At 42.3% G+C, this 15,131-nt stretch overlaps 1 protein-coding gene across 4 annotated transcripts in view; it reads right to left on the bottom strand.

Annotated features, from left to right (window-relative positions):
• Positions 1–8,415: 8,415 nt before the first annotated feature.
• Positions 8,416–15,131, bottom strand: part of zeb2a (zinc finger E-box binding homeobox 2a) — a 58,539-nt gene continuing 51,823 nt past the window's right edge. For 3 of the 4 annotated variants that reach the window (XM_072686561.1, XM_072686562.1, XM_072686559.1), the window contains 3 exons: positions 13,050–15,025; positions 12,569–12,749; positions 8,416–10,899 (listed from right to left, as the gene is read on the bottom strand). In XM_072686561.1, the coding sequence (XP_072542662.1) occupies positions 10,259–10,899; positions 12,569–12,749; positions 13,050–15,025 (2,798 nt within the window). In that variant the 3' untranslated portion in view covers positions 8,416–10,258. The remainder of the gene's footprint in view (positions 10,900–12,568; positions 12,750–13,049; positions 15,026–15,131) is intronic. The other variant, XM_072686560.1, reaches the window with a different exon arrangement.

Here is a 15,131-nt window from a genome sequence, read left to right as displayed (position 1 = left end):
TAATATAGGGAGTCGTGTCCTCATTCATGACTTCAGAGGCTTTGTGCGAACGCTAATCATTAAAAAGGAGCAAGTGAAAGGAAGCCGAGCTGTAATTACATGCTAACGCTTATGTGCTAATCACTGCACACTAGCCTGACAGAGAGTGAGCAGAACAGCAGACTCCAGAAACCTAACCTGATCCGGACCGACCGACCGTTCTACAGCCTGCAGTGGGAGCGGCATTATGGCGTAAAGCTTAATGAAACATGCTAGTATCGAGAAGCCAACATTAGCATGTAGCCTAATTAAAGGAGGATGCTTTCAATCCGTGCTTGTCTTGTAACACACTAATGGGTCAGGTGTTAACACATTGCTTAAAAATGATAATAATAATTAAAAATCAAATTTTTTAATTAAAATTTCCCATTTCCCTATCTTTGTCGGATCCAGATTAAAGGCCTCTGTATAAACTCTACACCAAGTATAAAAATATAGACAGCTACATTCATAATCTAACTAATTATGCCAAGTCTAAAATTTATACAATTCAGTCGTAAAACAAACTCTACGCCAAATTTCAAATTAAATACATTCCTTTTTAAACTAAATCTAATGAAGTTACTGTGAATAAAAATGCAGTCTTTAACTACAGACACTAAGTATAACATACAAAGTCTTAAATTATCTCTATACCAAGTTTAGGATTCAGACAGTTTTCAACTTGGTTAAATGTAATATGAACTATAATTCAGTTAAACTAACTTTAAACTCGCTGTACACCAAGTCTAAACTGAAAGTCAATTCAGTCTAAAAGTAACTCTACAAGAAGTCTAAAATGAAATATGTACACTAGCTCTACACCAAATCTAATATGAAATAAAATGAACTCTAAACCAAGTCTAAAATAAAATTCAGTCTCAAACTAACTCAACACCAAGTCTAAAATGAAATACAATTCAGTCTTAAACTACATAACCCGAAATGTAATATGAAATAAAATTGTCTACGAAAAGTCTAAAGTAATTTTTAGCCTTGTAGTAACTCGACACCAAGCCTAAAATGAAATAAAATTCAGATTTCTATTCAATCTACTCAAAGTCTAAAATGAAATAAAATGAGTCTTAAATTAACTCTAAGCCAAGTCCAAAATAAAATAAAATTCAGACTTGTAGTAATTCTACCTCAAGTCTAAAATGAAGTAAAATTCAGTTTTACACTACCACTAAGTATAATATGAAATAAAAAAAAAATTCATACTTCACACTAACTCTACTCAAAGTCTAAAATAAAATAAAATTCAAACTAATACTAAATCTAAACCAAGTAACAAAAACAAAAACAAAATAAAACTTCAGGGTTTTTTTAAGTCTTTTTTTTAAGTCTGAACTAATTGAAACTTAGGTAATGTGCACCTTTACCTAGATTTGCCCTTTCTTTAACATTTCCTTTAAGGTCGAGAGATGAGGAAGTATGCTTGGCACTTAAATCTGTTCATTTTGACACTCTGAGACGAACAAATTCTGTGTTTCAGCTGCTGCTGGCTGACTCATTGTGAGCAAGGCAGAGGTTCATGTCCTCTTTGAACTTGCATATTGCACAAAAAAATACCATGATAATTTCCATAACGCACAGAAAACAGCTCAACACTTACAACACTCACAGTCATGTTTTGAGTCTCAAACCGAGCCTGAAGTGTGCATTCACACTTCATGAACCAGCCCTGAGTTAGAGAACTGACCTGAGGTCAGATTTCACTCCATTTATGATGGTAATAGTCCTAAAAAACAAAACTCTAAAACTAAATTCTAGATCTTTATGTACCTGCATCTGCATACAGTCATAGGCCTAATTATTTCCTACAGAGAGAGATGTGAACTCAAGGTGAAGTAAAGGTTAGCTAGTTAGTGCAAACATGGACAAATGAGTATAAACACAGTTAATAGAAAGCAGGAGACTATTTAACAAGAGCAGCACACGGAGATTTACCACAGTCTTAACACAAATGTATTGAAACACAAGTCAGATCTAGATATAAAATCCTGTGGTTTCGTCTCAGTGGAACCAAGTGACCAAATATTCTGAAATATAAAAAAAAGCCTCAAATAAATACTCAAATCAACCACACATAGTTATAGCTTGTCGAACACACCAGAAGGACTGAGCAGTAACTAGTGAAACAGTTAAATATATAAATAGTTGAACAGATTTTTTTTTTTTATGAAAACTGACTTTTTAAATGTTGTATATTTTTATTTTTTCTTTATATTGGCAGGAAAATTAAAAAAGTATATAAAGGTGGTAAAAGTAAAATTAAATTAAATATTTTTTGTTGAACTAACTTTTAACCAAACCTAAAAATGTATATTTTATATACATAATAATAATAATAATAATAATAATATATTATCAACTCATAAGCCAAGTGTAAAATTTCAATTAAATTCATTAATTTCAATTAAACTCTTTACCAAACCAAACTAAATTAACTTTACATTTTATACTAAATCAATGAAATGAAATGAATAAGACATTGTTATATATATATATACACCAGTATATATAAATTATTATGCGCCAATTATGTCACTCAAATAGTCAGTCTTAAACGAACTCCATGCTCAGTCTACGTCAGTTTAATAACTTCAGCCTTTCAGAAACACCGGAATAACTGAACAGCACCCAGGGAAATTTCAGTGATTTTTTTTTATACGCAGAATAAATTTATCAGATTTTTATATTTGTTGTTATTATTATTATTATTATTATTATTCCTCATATTGGCATGAAAAGAACAATTTGGTTGTCTCAGGTTGAAAAAGTGAAACTCTTGCTTTTTAAATGTATTTTAATTTAAGACTCATAAAGTAAAATGAAAGAAGATGATTTAGTCATACAGGCTCCAGAGGCTAGTTATTAGTGTTGAGAAATGAGTAAATGTTTGTTGTAATGTTCATTAATAGAGCTGCATGGTTTTACAGGTATTTTAACTCTTCCCACCCTCACACACACACATTCTTACAACTTAGGCCCACTCAAAGCCCCCTGCTCCCCCAGCCACAACATCCTAAGCACAGTGGACGCCCATGTGTCCCCCCTGTCCTCTTTTATGAAGACCAAAACAAGTTAAAAGACAAAGAAACACCGCCGGTGGTATTTTATATGATTTTGCATATGATGTTGCAGTTGCCTTTTTAGCATTTGTTAACTATTTCTTTATTGTTCTTTTAAATTAATTATTTTTATTCAATGGAATAAAAAAATATATCGTTTTATTCCTATCTATAATTTAGTTTTTTTAACAAAAATGCGTAGTTTTTTTGCTTTATCCCTATTTGCCGTATCTTATCTGCTATTTTTATGGTTTGTTGAACTTTTTTTGAATATTACTTTTACATTCAAATGATTCATTTATTATCATGTTTTATAATGTATAAATACAGCCTTTAAATTTCTCAATTCACGTTTTAAGCATTGCCCCGACTTAACTGTAAATGAGGGTCGTCCTCAATGTGCTCCCGAGTTTAACTAACAGGTGGTTGACTATTCACCTTTAAGTTGTGACCAGTGGCTGTGTCCCAATTGCGCACCACACACTAACACTATAAGGTATAGACTACGTGCTTATCTTAATAGTGCGGGTACGGCAGGCTAGTGCACACAACATTAGCTAACATACTAATCCATTTCATGCTGACAGGAAGTGATGAAGGGCCTTTTTTAGGTGAGCCGTCAACAGCTTGATTTAGGGGGCGTGTCGGTGTGTCTTTGCTATCGTAACAACGGGAAACGTTCTGCTCTCTGAGTCTGAGTCTCTTAAGTTTTGTTTGGGCGTAACGTGCAGTAATAAACCCTTTAAGAGCCAGGTGCGGTCAGACTGACCTTGGCGGGTTGCTATTTCAGTGGTGTAAAGCGTGGTGGTGGGGGGGGGGGGGGTGTACATCGACTGTTGGCGGGTTGGAAGATAGCAATCTTACACCCCTACAGTTCTCCACAAGTTCTCCAGACGCCTTTGCCCCTACACTTTCCGCATCATCCGCCATTATTTTCAGTTTCGCAGTGCATTGTGGGACACTGGTGTCTACTGAACCCATACTCAAAACCCCACCAGCTGAAGTATGCACTGCTGGTATTTGAGTACACTCAACTTTGATACTTTTATCCATACTATCTACACTTCACACTGGAACACTAGTTAGCACTAGTCATTAGTAAGCAATTGGGACGCTCCCAGTGTCTGGTGTTGGCCTGCTTTTTGCGCAAGGCCCAATACATTTTGAGCCAATCAGAACAGGAGTCATTTGCATAGATCATTTCCACATAAACAATCATTTAAACAGTCAGGGATGGAGATAAAGGGGTGTAAACTGTCGCTTTAACACTGCCCTCTTTTTTGAAACCCTAAATATGGCCGCCCTTTGCTAGGGCTAGCTAACACGTTGAAAGCTGCGGTATTTTTTTAACGTAACTTTTAACGTAACTTTTGACGTAATTTTTAACGTAAGTTTTAACGTAAGTTTTGACGTAAGTTTTGACGTAACTTTTGACGTAATTTTTAACGTAAGTTTTGACGTAAGTTTTGACGTAAGTTTTGACGTAAGTTTTAACGTAACTTTTAACGTATAGCTGCTTGTTGGGCTTCCTTGTATCCAGGTCTCCTGATTTAGATGCTAATCTAACTTATCCAGGTTCATTCCAATATAAATCAACTCAAATTATTAGCTATTTATTAGCTCTAATATGAAGCTCTAATATTTATTAGCTCTAATATCATACAGTGCCCGTCGGACCGTTGCTAAGGCGACGTTACGTCAGCTCGCTAACGTTAGCTCGCCAGGCTAACACGCCGGGCTTCTCTTCGCCATGTTTTCTAAACTGTGAGAGTTTCAGCGCTGCTGCCGCTGCCGCTGTTCTCCCGGTGGGCGTCAAACGGTCCATCTGCGACGGACCGAAACACCGACATTTCGGGACAGACGAAGAGAGGGAGAGGGAGAGGGAGAGAGACCCGCCCGACCCGCTGCGCCATTCATATTTACCTCCTTCCTGAACGGCCCGCCGCGCTCTGGCGCACGTGGAGACGTGCTGACGTCACCGCGTTCAGCTGCGCTTGTCAATAGAGAGGGGGCGGGGCTACATCTGAGGTGGGCGTGTTTTCTCAGAGCGGCGGAATCAGAGACCCTTCACTGCTTTACTGCGTGGACCCTTTCCCCCCTTTATTAGCCTGGTTATTCATTTCCCCAGTAAACTTATTGATGGGGAAGGCAGGCATGGACAATATGTATTTAATATCTCCTTATAAGGATTATTATTATTATTATTATTATTATTATTATTATTATTATCATATTCTACTATATGTGTAGATGTGTTAGAATGAGGTGTGCTCAGAATGAGAGGACTTAATGTGTAATAATTATGACGTAATAAAACTGATTAATAGGGAAGACAATTAGGAGATAGTATCTCATAATTTAGTAAATTATTATTATTATTATTATTATTATTATTAATATTATTATTATATTCTACTATATGTATGATTAGAATGAGGTGTGCTCAAAATGAGAGGGTTTAATGTGTCATAATTATGACATAACATTAATTGGGAAGACAATTAGGAGGTAATACCTCATAATTTAGTAAATTATTATTATTAATATTATTATATTCTACTGTATGAGAGGACTTAATGTGTCATAATTATGATGTAAAAAAACTGATTAATAGGGAAGACAATTAGGAGATAGTATCTCATAATTTAGTATCTTATTATTATTATTATTATATTGTACCATATGTATATTGTTTCTCTATAATTGCGTTATTACGATGTGTTAGCTCAGAATGACATTAGAGACCCTCAGAATAGAAAGAGCTTAATATGTCATAATTATGACGTAATATCTCGTAACTATAATCTCATATTTGTAGCTAGAATTTTGTTATTATGATGTGTTAGCTCAGAATGAGAGGACTTAATATGTCATAAATATGATGTTATATAACTGAATAATAGAATAGGGGGTATGGACAATATGTATTTTATAACTACTTCTAATATGCAGGTTTATCAATTATGAGATAGTATCTTATAATTGATTACATTATTATTATTATTATTATTATTATTATTATTATATTGTATAGTGTATAGTGTTTTATCTAGAACCTCGTTATTATGATGTGTCAGCTCAGAATGAGAGGACCTAATATGTCATATTTATGATGTAATATGATATAACAAATTACAAATACAAATATATAATATATATAATTAATCAGTAGTATAACTGATTAATATAGAAGGTAGGTAATAATGAGACGTAATATCTCATAATTCTGACTTACTTTCCCATAATAATGACTTATATCTCTATTATTATTCTGACTTTACTTCTGACTTACTCTCATAATAACTTAATATACCATAATTACAACTTCATATTGCATAATTATGGCTTACTATCCCATAATTATGAATTCATATCTCATAACTTTGACTATCCTGTAGTTCTGACTTACTATCTGACGTACTATCTCATAATTCTGACTTACTATCTCATAATTCTGACTTAATATACCATAATTACAGCATAATATCTCATAATTCCGACTGTCTCTTAATTATGAAAAGAATTTGATTGCATTCAGGCACTAGAGCTTTATTGAGCTCAGGCACTGATCATTCAGCAGTGGATGCACCTTAAAGTAGCTGGACTCACCCACGTTACTGTATGTACATGCCCACACACATCTCTCAGCCTGCTCAAACCACATCCAGCTCTTCTAGACTAGACAGTCGATGTGGTTTCAGACACACCGTGTCTTACTGTGACCTACAAACATGAAAAACCCCTCCCTGGTCTAACAGACCTGGTGTTACACAGCTTCACAGCAGGCTTGATCATTTTGACAGTTCACAGTAAGCCATGCTGTCCTGAACCTCATCGAGGAAGGCCTGAAGACCTGGCTGTGGTCTGAGAAGGTTGGTATGTATGGTATGTGTTTACAGAAATAAACTGGGTGACTGTTGACTTCTAGCGTTGGTTAGCGACACTAGCCTCTTAGCTCACTGGGCAATTCTTGGGGTAAGTCGGTGACCCAATCAAATCAGGTTACATATGATTACATATGATGATGTCACTCAAATCATTTTACTGGAATCTGGCAGCTGTTCTTTACATTGGACCAACTGAGATGCTTCAGAAGGGGGCACTGGGTTATATGCTTTGAGCAAGGCCCTTCATCCTCCCTGCTCCCTGTTGCTCCCAGCTGCCCACCACTCTAGGCCTGCATGCTCACTGGTTCACTGTATGTGTGTGTTCAGTGCATGGATGGGTTAATAAAGGTGGAGGCAAAATCACCTACTCCACAAATTAGGAATGTGGCCGTCAACGCAACATTTTAATAAACCCATCAAAGCTTCTCTCCGTTCCGATTGTCTCAACATGGAAAGTTAAAGAACCAACGGTATTAAGATACCCTCTGAACCCTGTGTAGATACCATGTCCATAGACCACCGATCACCCCTACCATTAAACCTCCAACCTAATACTGTTTAGGTCCCGCTCTTGCTGCCGAAACAGCTTGGCATGGACTCTACAAGACCTCTGCAGACGTCCTGTGGTATCTGGCACCAAGACTAATGTTAGCGATCCTGCTAGAAGTCTACTAGTAAGTTGTGAGGTTAGGCCTCCATTAGCATCAATGAGCTCTGGGCTGTCCTTCCTTGGAGCACTAGAGCCCTCCATACCGGGAGCACCCCACGAGACCTGCCTGATGTTTGGGAGATGTTCTGGCCCAGTCAGTCGTCTGGCCGCCACAGTTCTGGCCGATGGGTGCACATCCAGCCTCGTCAACTCCGACTTGTTAACTTCTGAAATGAAATATGCGGCACGTCCCCCTGGAGGGAGGAGAGCGCCTCGAACAGTTCCTTGAAAATGAAACCCGAGCTGAATACGGGAGTCGGGAAAATTAGCGAGGTCATGGTTAATGGAGCTCCTCCGAGTTTCCGACGCCGAGCCTTCACAGGCGGGCGGTTTGGCAGCCCGCAGCCGCCGCTAATTTAGCTCAAGCCAACATCATTCAACTTCAAAGAGACTAATGGAAGGATATCGCAGGGAGAGAGACTTTGATAAGGTGGATTATGTGCTACGCATAATTCACATCAAAAGGTAAAGGTTCTTCTAATTAATTAAATGATAGCGGTGAAAACGATAGCGAGAGAGAGAGAGGGGGTGATAGCGGATGGCATTAGGAGCGGGGCTTGATGTACGTTACGGACTCGGAGTAATTGCACTGTCCGTGCCCACATCAAGCACACGCCCATTAAACAGGGCTTTGTTAAGCGCGTACGCCCTGATGGTGCCGTGACGGACTAGGCCGCAATTGACGGAATTGACGCGAAACTCGGGTCAGTGAAGTGTGACGCAGGTATTCAAAATTAAATTGGGCTACATTTATTCGAGCAAGGTCATTTCCAAGAGAAAATACAAAAAAAAAAAAAAAAATTAAATTATACTTTAACAGACATTTCAAGAATCCCATTAAACCACAGTCAGCCTTCATCTCTTTAGCTAAAAAGAAGAGAGAGAGAGAGAGAGAGAGAGAGAAAAAAACAGAATAATGAATAAAGTGGAATTTTTTTTTGTTCTTCTCAGTCAAAAATACAGTGTTTTCACAATATCGTATCAAAAGTTCCCAAATTGTAGAATCTCCTTCATCAGGTACATTAAGTAAATCGAACAATTAACAGCAATCGTTCCAGATACAATAAATGCTCTCTTAATGTAAAATTTGCTCCAATATTCACTTGTCAGGATCCATTTTTACTAAAATATATCTATATTGAGGAACTATAATACTGTACACTACAGTATGAAATAAATATAATTAGGAAATATAAAATGAGTCACATAAATAAAATGGTAGTTTAAAATAAAAATCATTGAAATTTGTTGTACTGAACCAAAAAAACGAAGAAAAAAAAAACAAAAAAGCAAAAACCAAGGTAATACTGACAGATGGTCTTGAACGAAAAAATCCAAATAATCCAAATAATCAAATAAAAAAATACAGAAAATTGCACAAACAATATGTAAACTATGAAGTCTAGCTATACTAATACTGACGAAGGTAATTCAAACATCGACGTGGATTATTTTTCATTTAATACTAAAGCAGGTGCAAAGAGAACATGAGTCGACTCCGCTTTGACGCTGTACAAGGATGGCACTTGCAGAAAACACAGGTGGAAAGGGTTTGCATATAAGGCTTTTCTCTAACCAAAAAAGAAAGAAACATACAGGGGTGCCGGACGAAGCCTCGCAGAATGGAGCCTTCGTCCTTTAATCTTTTACGTTTTTTTTTTTTAGTCTCTTTACCCTTGTTTCCTAACAACCCCCACCCAACCACCCTAAACACAGCCCACCCGTGCCCCCCGTGCCCCCATACCCAACACTTTAGTCCAACTTTTAAGACTCTTTGTCTGTAGGGTTAAGAACCATACAGGTACTGTTTGAATAAAGACGCACGCTTCATAAAAAAGCTTAAAATACCGAGATAAACGAGTGGCTGGTCAGGAAAGAAAAAGGTACAAACCAAGGAATATCACAGTAAGTGACAAAGAAACATAACACTGACACGCTACTGCGGCTTCAAGCGCAGTACTTAAGTACATATAGGCGATGCTTACTCTTTTTTTTCTCTCTAAAAAGTACTTTTTTTAATTCCTCTTTATTAATTATTATTTAATGTAGTAATTCATCGGAGTGCAATTCCCAGGCTTGTGCTGTGACCACGATAAAAACACAGGGGTTACGGAAATAAGCACCACACAGCCTTCACGCTCCACTCTGTACACTTGCGGAAACCTTTTCAGTTTCGCTTCTTATTTTCTAACGAACATCGTTATCACTCTTGTGTTTTGTTTGTTTGTTTGTTTGTTTTTTGCATAATGAGAACAGTCTCGTCCAGCTCGACGTCTGTGTTTGTCCGTTTGTTTGTTTGTCTGTTCGCTCGTTTTGGACCGCAGTCGACGTGTCTGCGTCGGTCTCGCGTCTCCGAGCGAGAGGCTCGGGACCCGGAGCTGGACGGCCGAGACACGGCAGCAGTGTGGTCACAAAAGTGAATCTGGCTCAAAGTCCCTCAGTGGGAAAGGAAACAGGAAACGATACGAGCAGGAGACGAAAATGACGACAACAAAAAAGAAAACGAACATCAACAAAAAAAAACCTCAAACAAACAAACGCTGGAAGCTTAATCCAAATCGCAGTAGTAGTTAATCGGCATCCTCGTCCTTCTCGCCCTTGCCTTGATCCGTTCCCACTTTCCTCTCTTCCGAGCTTTCGTCCTCCTCCACCATCCCACCCAACGCTCCGTTCTCCTTGCCTCCTTTCACTGTCCCGTCCGGGCTCCGCCCGCCCACCAACCTCTCCCGTTCCTCTGCCTCCTCCAACGCCGCCTCCTCCATTTCCTCATCCTCCCTGAACCCCACCCCTTGCCTGTCAATCACTTCCTGGTACGATTTCTCCACCTCCCTGGCGCCGCCCTCCGTGCCGTCCCTCAGGATGACGCCCCCCGCCCGGGGAACATCCTCGCCCTGGTCCTCCGGGTCCGAGAAGCCCAGCGGCCCCAGGCCCTTCAGGAAAGCCCGGCGCATCAGCAGCTCCGTGGGCTCCAGCGGGCCGCTGCCAGCGTCGTGCCCCTCCTGCTTGGCGGCCTCGCGCTCCTCGGCTTCCCGCTTGCAGTAGGAGTAGCGGTGGTTCATGTGCTGCGAGTACGAGCCCGAGTGGGAGAAGCGCTTGCCGCATTTGTCGCACTGGTAGGGCTTCTCGCCCGAGTGCAGGCGCGAGTGCTCGATGAGATGGTGCTTGTGTTTGAAGGCCTTCTTGCAGATCTGGCACTGGTGAGGCCGCTTCCCTGCGCACACACAAGAACAGAAGAGGAGGCCACGGGTTACCACAGGGTTCAACAAAGGCACTGCAACACTTAGCAATACACAGCTTGGTGCAACCTGACATCGCTGTCGGAAGGAAATCTCGCAGCTCTGGTTTTTGGGGGGTGTCAGGACCCTATCTGACAATCCTACCAGTTCTGGGAGGAAAACGGATGGCTGTGGCATCACCAGGGATCGAACCTGGGATCTCCCGGTGATAGGGGCCTACCATTTGAGGATCATTAACCATTTGAGAAGATAATATATTATAAGAGACTTAAGGTTTCCTTTTGACAGCAATTGAACTGTAATACAAAATCCAACAAACATACAGTCATTTTTCATTTGACCCTCCTTTGTCATATGAATAAATAGAGTGCATGGCAAAGAAATGAAAATAAAAAAGAGAGGAGTGGTTTTGTCATGAACAGGTGGTTTCTAAAATCTAGGGTTTATTTCTGATATTATACCATAAACAGGATAAGGAGGCGAGGGGGAAGCCAGCACGCTCCCCAGGAGCTATTCTGAGGCCGTCTGTGACTGTGCTGGACGCAGCCAAGGAGATCAGGTGATTATCGCGACATGCCGCACAAGGTGAAACCGAGGCGGTCAGCATCCCTGACTGAGTTTTTTATGACATCATGTCTCCAGATTAAAAAATGCTTAGATCAGATGGTGGCCTCGTGATGCTGCGGCAGCATGGACTTGGACGGGGGAGGAAGAAACTCTTTGCCGGCCCTGCGCTGCCCTCACTCAACGGGAGCCACTGTGCCTCGTGAGCACACGGAAATACAGTATGGCAGAGGCTAATCAATGGAGAAGGCATTTGGCATTCGGTCATTTCAGCTGTAACCCGCTTTCTATATACACATATATACACACACACACACACACACACACATCCCACGCTCACATTTGCGACTGGCTTCGAACGCATGAGCGGCTGTAGTGTATTCTTGGCCACAGATAGCACTGGAATGCCTGCAGCACCTTCCATAGCTGCCATGCTTGTGATGACCATCTCCAGCCCCACACCCACCACCACCACCACCACCACCACCACCAACACCCCTGTCCCCACCTTCCCTCATCAAGTTCAAAAATAAACGAGACAGCAGATTCCTCGCCCTGCGTTCCTGGGGAGGAATGCGAATGAGGTATGATGCAAGCCTGTGAAAGAGAGGAGTCCCCCAGGAGGGGAGGTCATGGCTCGGCAACCAAATGCCACACAGACACACATTAGGCTCGCATGCACCTGGCTTGCTGTGGCATGCTAGCTTGCTCGTTAGCTCAGTTAATCACAGGCTTCGCTGTTCACTTGTATAAGCGTGCCTTCCCTATGGAAGGATCATAGGTCCCTATGCTTCGTTCGAGCCCTGCAACCTACTGCAGAACACTCGGCAGTTCCAAACTAAGCTAATTCAAGCCCTGGATCGTTAGTCTTAAGCCTGTCGAAAGGAAGAAGACATTGTACCGTTGGTCATGGGTTTTAAATGGAGAACTAAATAAATGGAAAATGAGGAAAAAGGTCTTTTAATAAAAAGAAAAGCAAAGAATGAAAGAAGAGAAGGGGGGAAATAAACATGTGGCAAAAGGGGGGGGGGTAACTTTTGGGGGTGAGGATAAAAAAAGAATTGTCTAAATGTGATATACCTGTGTGCTCATATTTGTGTCTTAGGAGGGAACTGGTCTTCTGGAATGTTTTGTCGCACAAGTCACACGCGTACATACCACTTTCAGTCTTCTTAATCTTCTTCCGGGCAAGCAGCGATTCACTGTCTGTCAGGTCCTCCAGCCCTGACAGATAGTCCCCTGTGCTGTCCAGTAGATCCCCCTGCAAGAGAGAGAGAGAGAACGAAAGAGAGACAGATTTTAGGTCCAGGACTTTTAGGGGAGTAATCTGCACCTGCCTCTTCGGGGTGGGGTGGGGTGGGGTGGGGTTGATCCCAAGTCTGGACAGAGCTTATCTCTGCAACCTGTGTAAGACGTTTATCGCCTGTACACGTCTCCAAAAAAAGCAACATATGGGCTTTTTCAATTGGACATGTTGGTCAACAGATTAGCATTAGACCGCAGGTCTAAAGGTGAATAACATGCCCGGTGTACAGGGACGTGAGTGCGAGGTCTAATTTACCTGGAAGCTCGGTTTCCGCTGGTATTTCCGTCGCTGCTGCATTTCAGCAAATGTGGCCGCCCCTGCAGCGTATGTGTACGCCATATGTGGGAGGAAGCTCATGGGATCAAGTCCCGGGTAAGGCCTCAGTCCTGGGATGCTGGCTTGTGCTGGGGACATGAAAGTAGGCGGTGGGAACGCCCCATGAGTTGGTAGCGAGGTGTACATAGGGCCGCCACTGAAAGGGTTGATACCGAAGATTGGGCTGGAGCTTTTGTCCAGCTGGCTTTCGTGGCCCATGCTGTTGGACCCGTTGAACTCCTTCTTGATGTGGGCTAAGTCCAGGGGTTCGGTTCCCTGTTCCCTTACTGCGGGGTCACCATTACGGTCAATGTTGAAACCGTTTGGCTTGGGCCTTCTTTCTGCCTTGGAGAAGTGTTTTGGCAAAGACAAGTCCAGAGGTTCGCCATGGGCATCCTCAGAGGCGAGGCTGTTGGGGGTGTACGAGCTGCTGTGAGAGTGTTTCGATGATGTAGAAGAAAGATTCAAGGGAGAGGGCGTTTCGCCTCTCAAGTGGTCCACGGAGTCGAGTGGCTTTTCATTGGTCTGTCTGATGCCCGTAAACTGGTGGTGTTTGGAGAGCCGGTGCCCTGCGTCACCGTTGGTGGCACCATGGAGCTCAGCTGTGGAGTCACCATACTGGCCAAGGGAAGCAGGCGACCTAGCAAGTGCCGATTCCCTCGCCAAGCCGTGGTTGACGTCACCACTGCTCCGTTCAGGGGGTGGAGATCTTTTCCTGGACATGCCGTGGAGAGACTGAGCCTTCCACTGCGTGAACCACTCCTTCACAAATTCTTGAGAGAGACCAACGGCCATGGAGATCTTCCTCAGTTCCTCGGAGTTGGGCTCAGTGTTCATGGCAAAGTAAGCTTTCAGTACCGACATGTGATCTTTGAAGGGGTTTACTGGGCTAGTGGCATTCCTATCAGGCAGAGACGAGGATACCATAACAGCCTGCTGCTCTGTGCCAAACATCCCCCTGCGACCGGCTGGTAGGGTTTCGTTAGGTTTCAAAACTGCCTTGATCTCTTCGTTCATCTTGCAAAGGTAGCGCTCATGCTGGTGCAAGGGAATAGGACCTGGGAAGGTCTCCTTGCAGTACTGGCATGAGAATGGCACATACTGGCCATCCCTCTCCTGTGTCTTCTCCTCAGGTTCAAGATCCATAACATGACTGGGCCTCTCCTTCTTAATGTCAATAGCCCGTCTCTTAGAATCTTCGGTTAGGCTCTGCAGACATGCTTTGGCCTCGTTGACCTTCTCTAGTGTGTAGTCAATGATGCTCTTTGTAGGACTGTTGTGTCCGACCCCAGGGAACCCAGGCTGGGAGGCCAGGGCCAGCTTCTGCTCCTCCATTTGGGAGCCCAGCTCCTTCATGTAGGCCCTCAACTTAGAGATCTCTTCAGGGTTGCCGTCCATCTTCTGGCGGCACACAGTGTTGTCCACAATCTGCAAGACCCGCTGAACCTCACTCAGGTTATTGCTCAAGGCTGGGTAGCCCAGCTGATGAGAATCCAGTCCCAGAGCAAGGTGCTGCAGGGGGTTCTGAGATGAGTTGTGCATCCCAAGGGGGCTTCCTCCACGGCCAGTGCCATTGAGAAAAGCCCCGGACCCTCCGAATTCTGCCTGTGAAGCCAACAGAAGACGGTACTCATTGAAGTCCATGGGCTCAGCCTTTACATCAGGGTGGACTGCTGTATCCTGTAGGCCCAAAGACCTGCCGTTCTCCAGTTTGTGCCTGAGCTGGGCCAGAGCAGGGCTGCCCGGTGATGAGGCGGCAGAGTTTGGAGACGAGCCGGCCTTGGCGCTGACCCCATGGCGTACCCGTCCATTTATAGAGATGAGGCCGATGCACTTCTTACTACTAATGTGTGAACTGTAAGAGCCAGAGTGGGAGAATCGCTTCTTGCAGTTGGAGCATTCATATGGCTTCTCGCCTGAGGGACGAAAATAGAAAATTTAATCTCATATAAGGAGCACTGCTGTTGTCTCTATTTGACATACATCTCTAATGGCGGCACACATTAAAATGCCTATAATGAT

Source organism: Salminus brasiliensis, chromosome 8 (assembly GCF_030463535.1).
Source record: "Salminus brasiliensis chromosome 8, fSalBra1.hap2, whole genome shotgun sequence".
Classification (NCBI taxonomy): domain Eukaryota; kingdom Metazoa; phylum Chordata; class Actinopteri; order Characiformes; family Bryconidae; genus Salminus; species Salminus brasiliensis.
The sequence above is the reverse complement of the archived record's forward strand: the minus strand, read 5'-3'. Positions and strand labels throughout refer to the sequence as shown.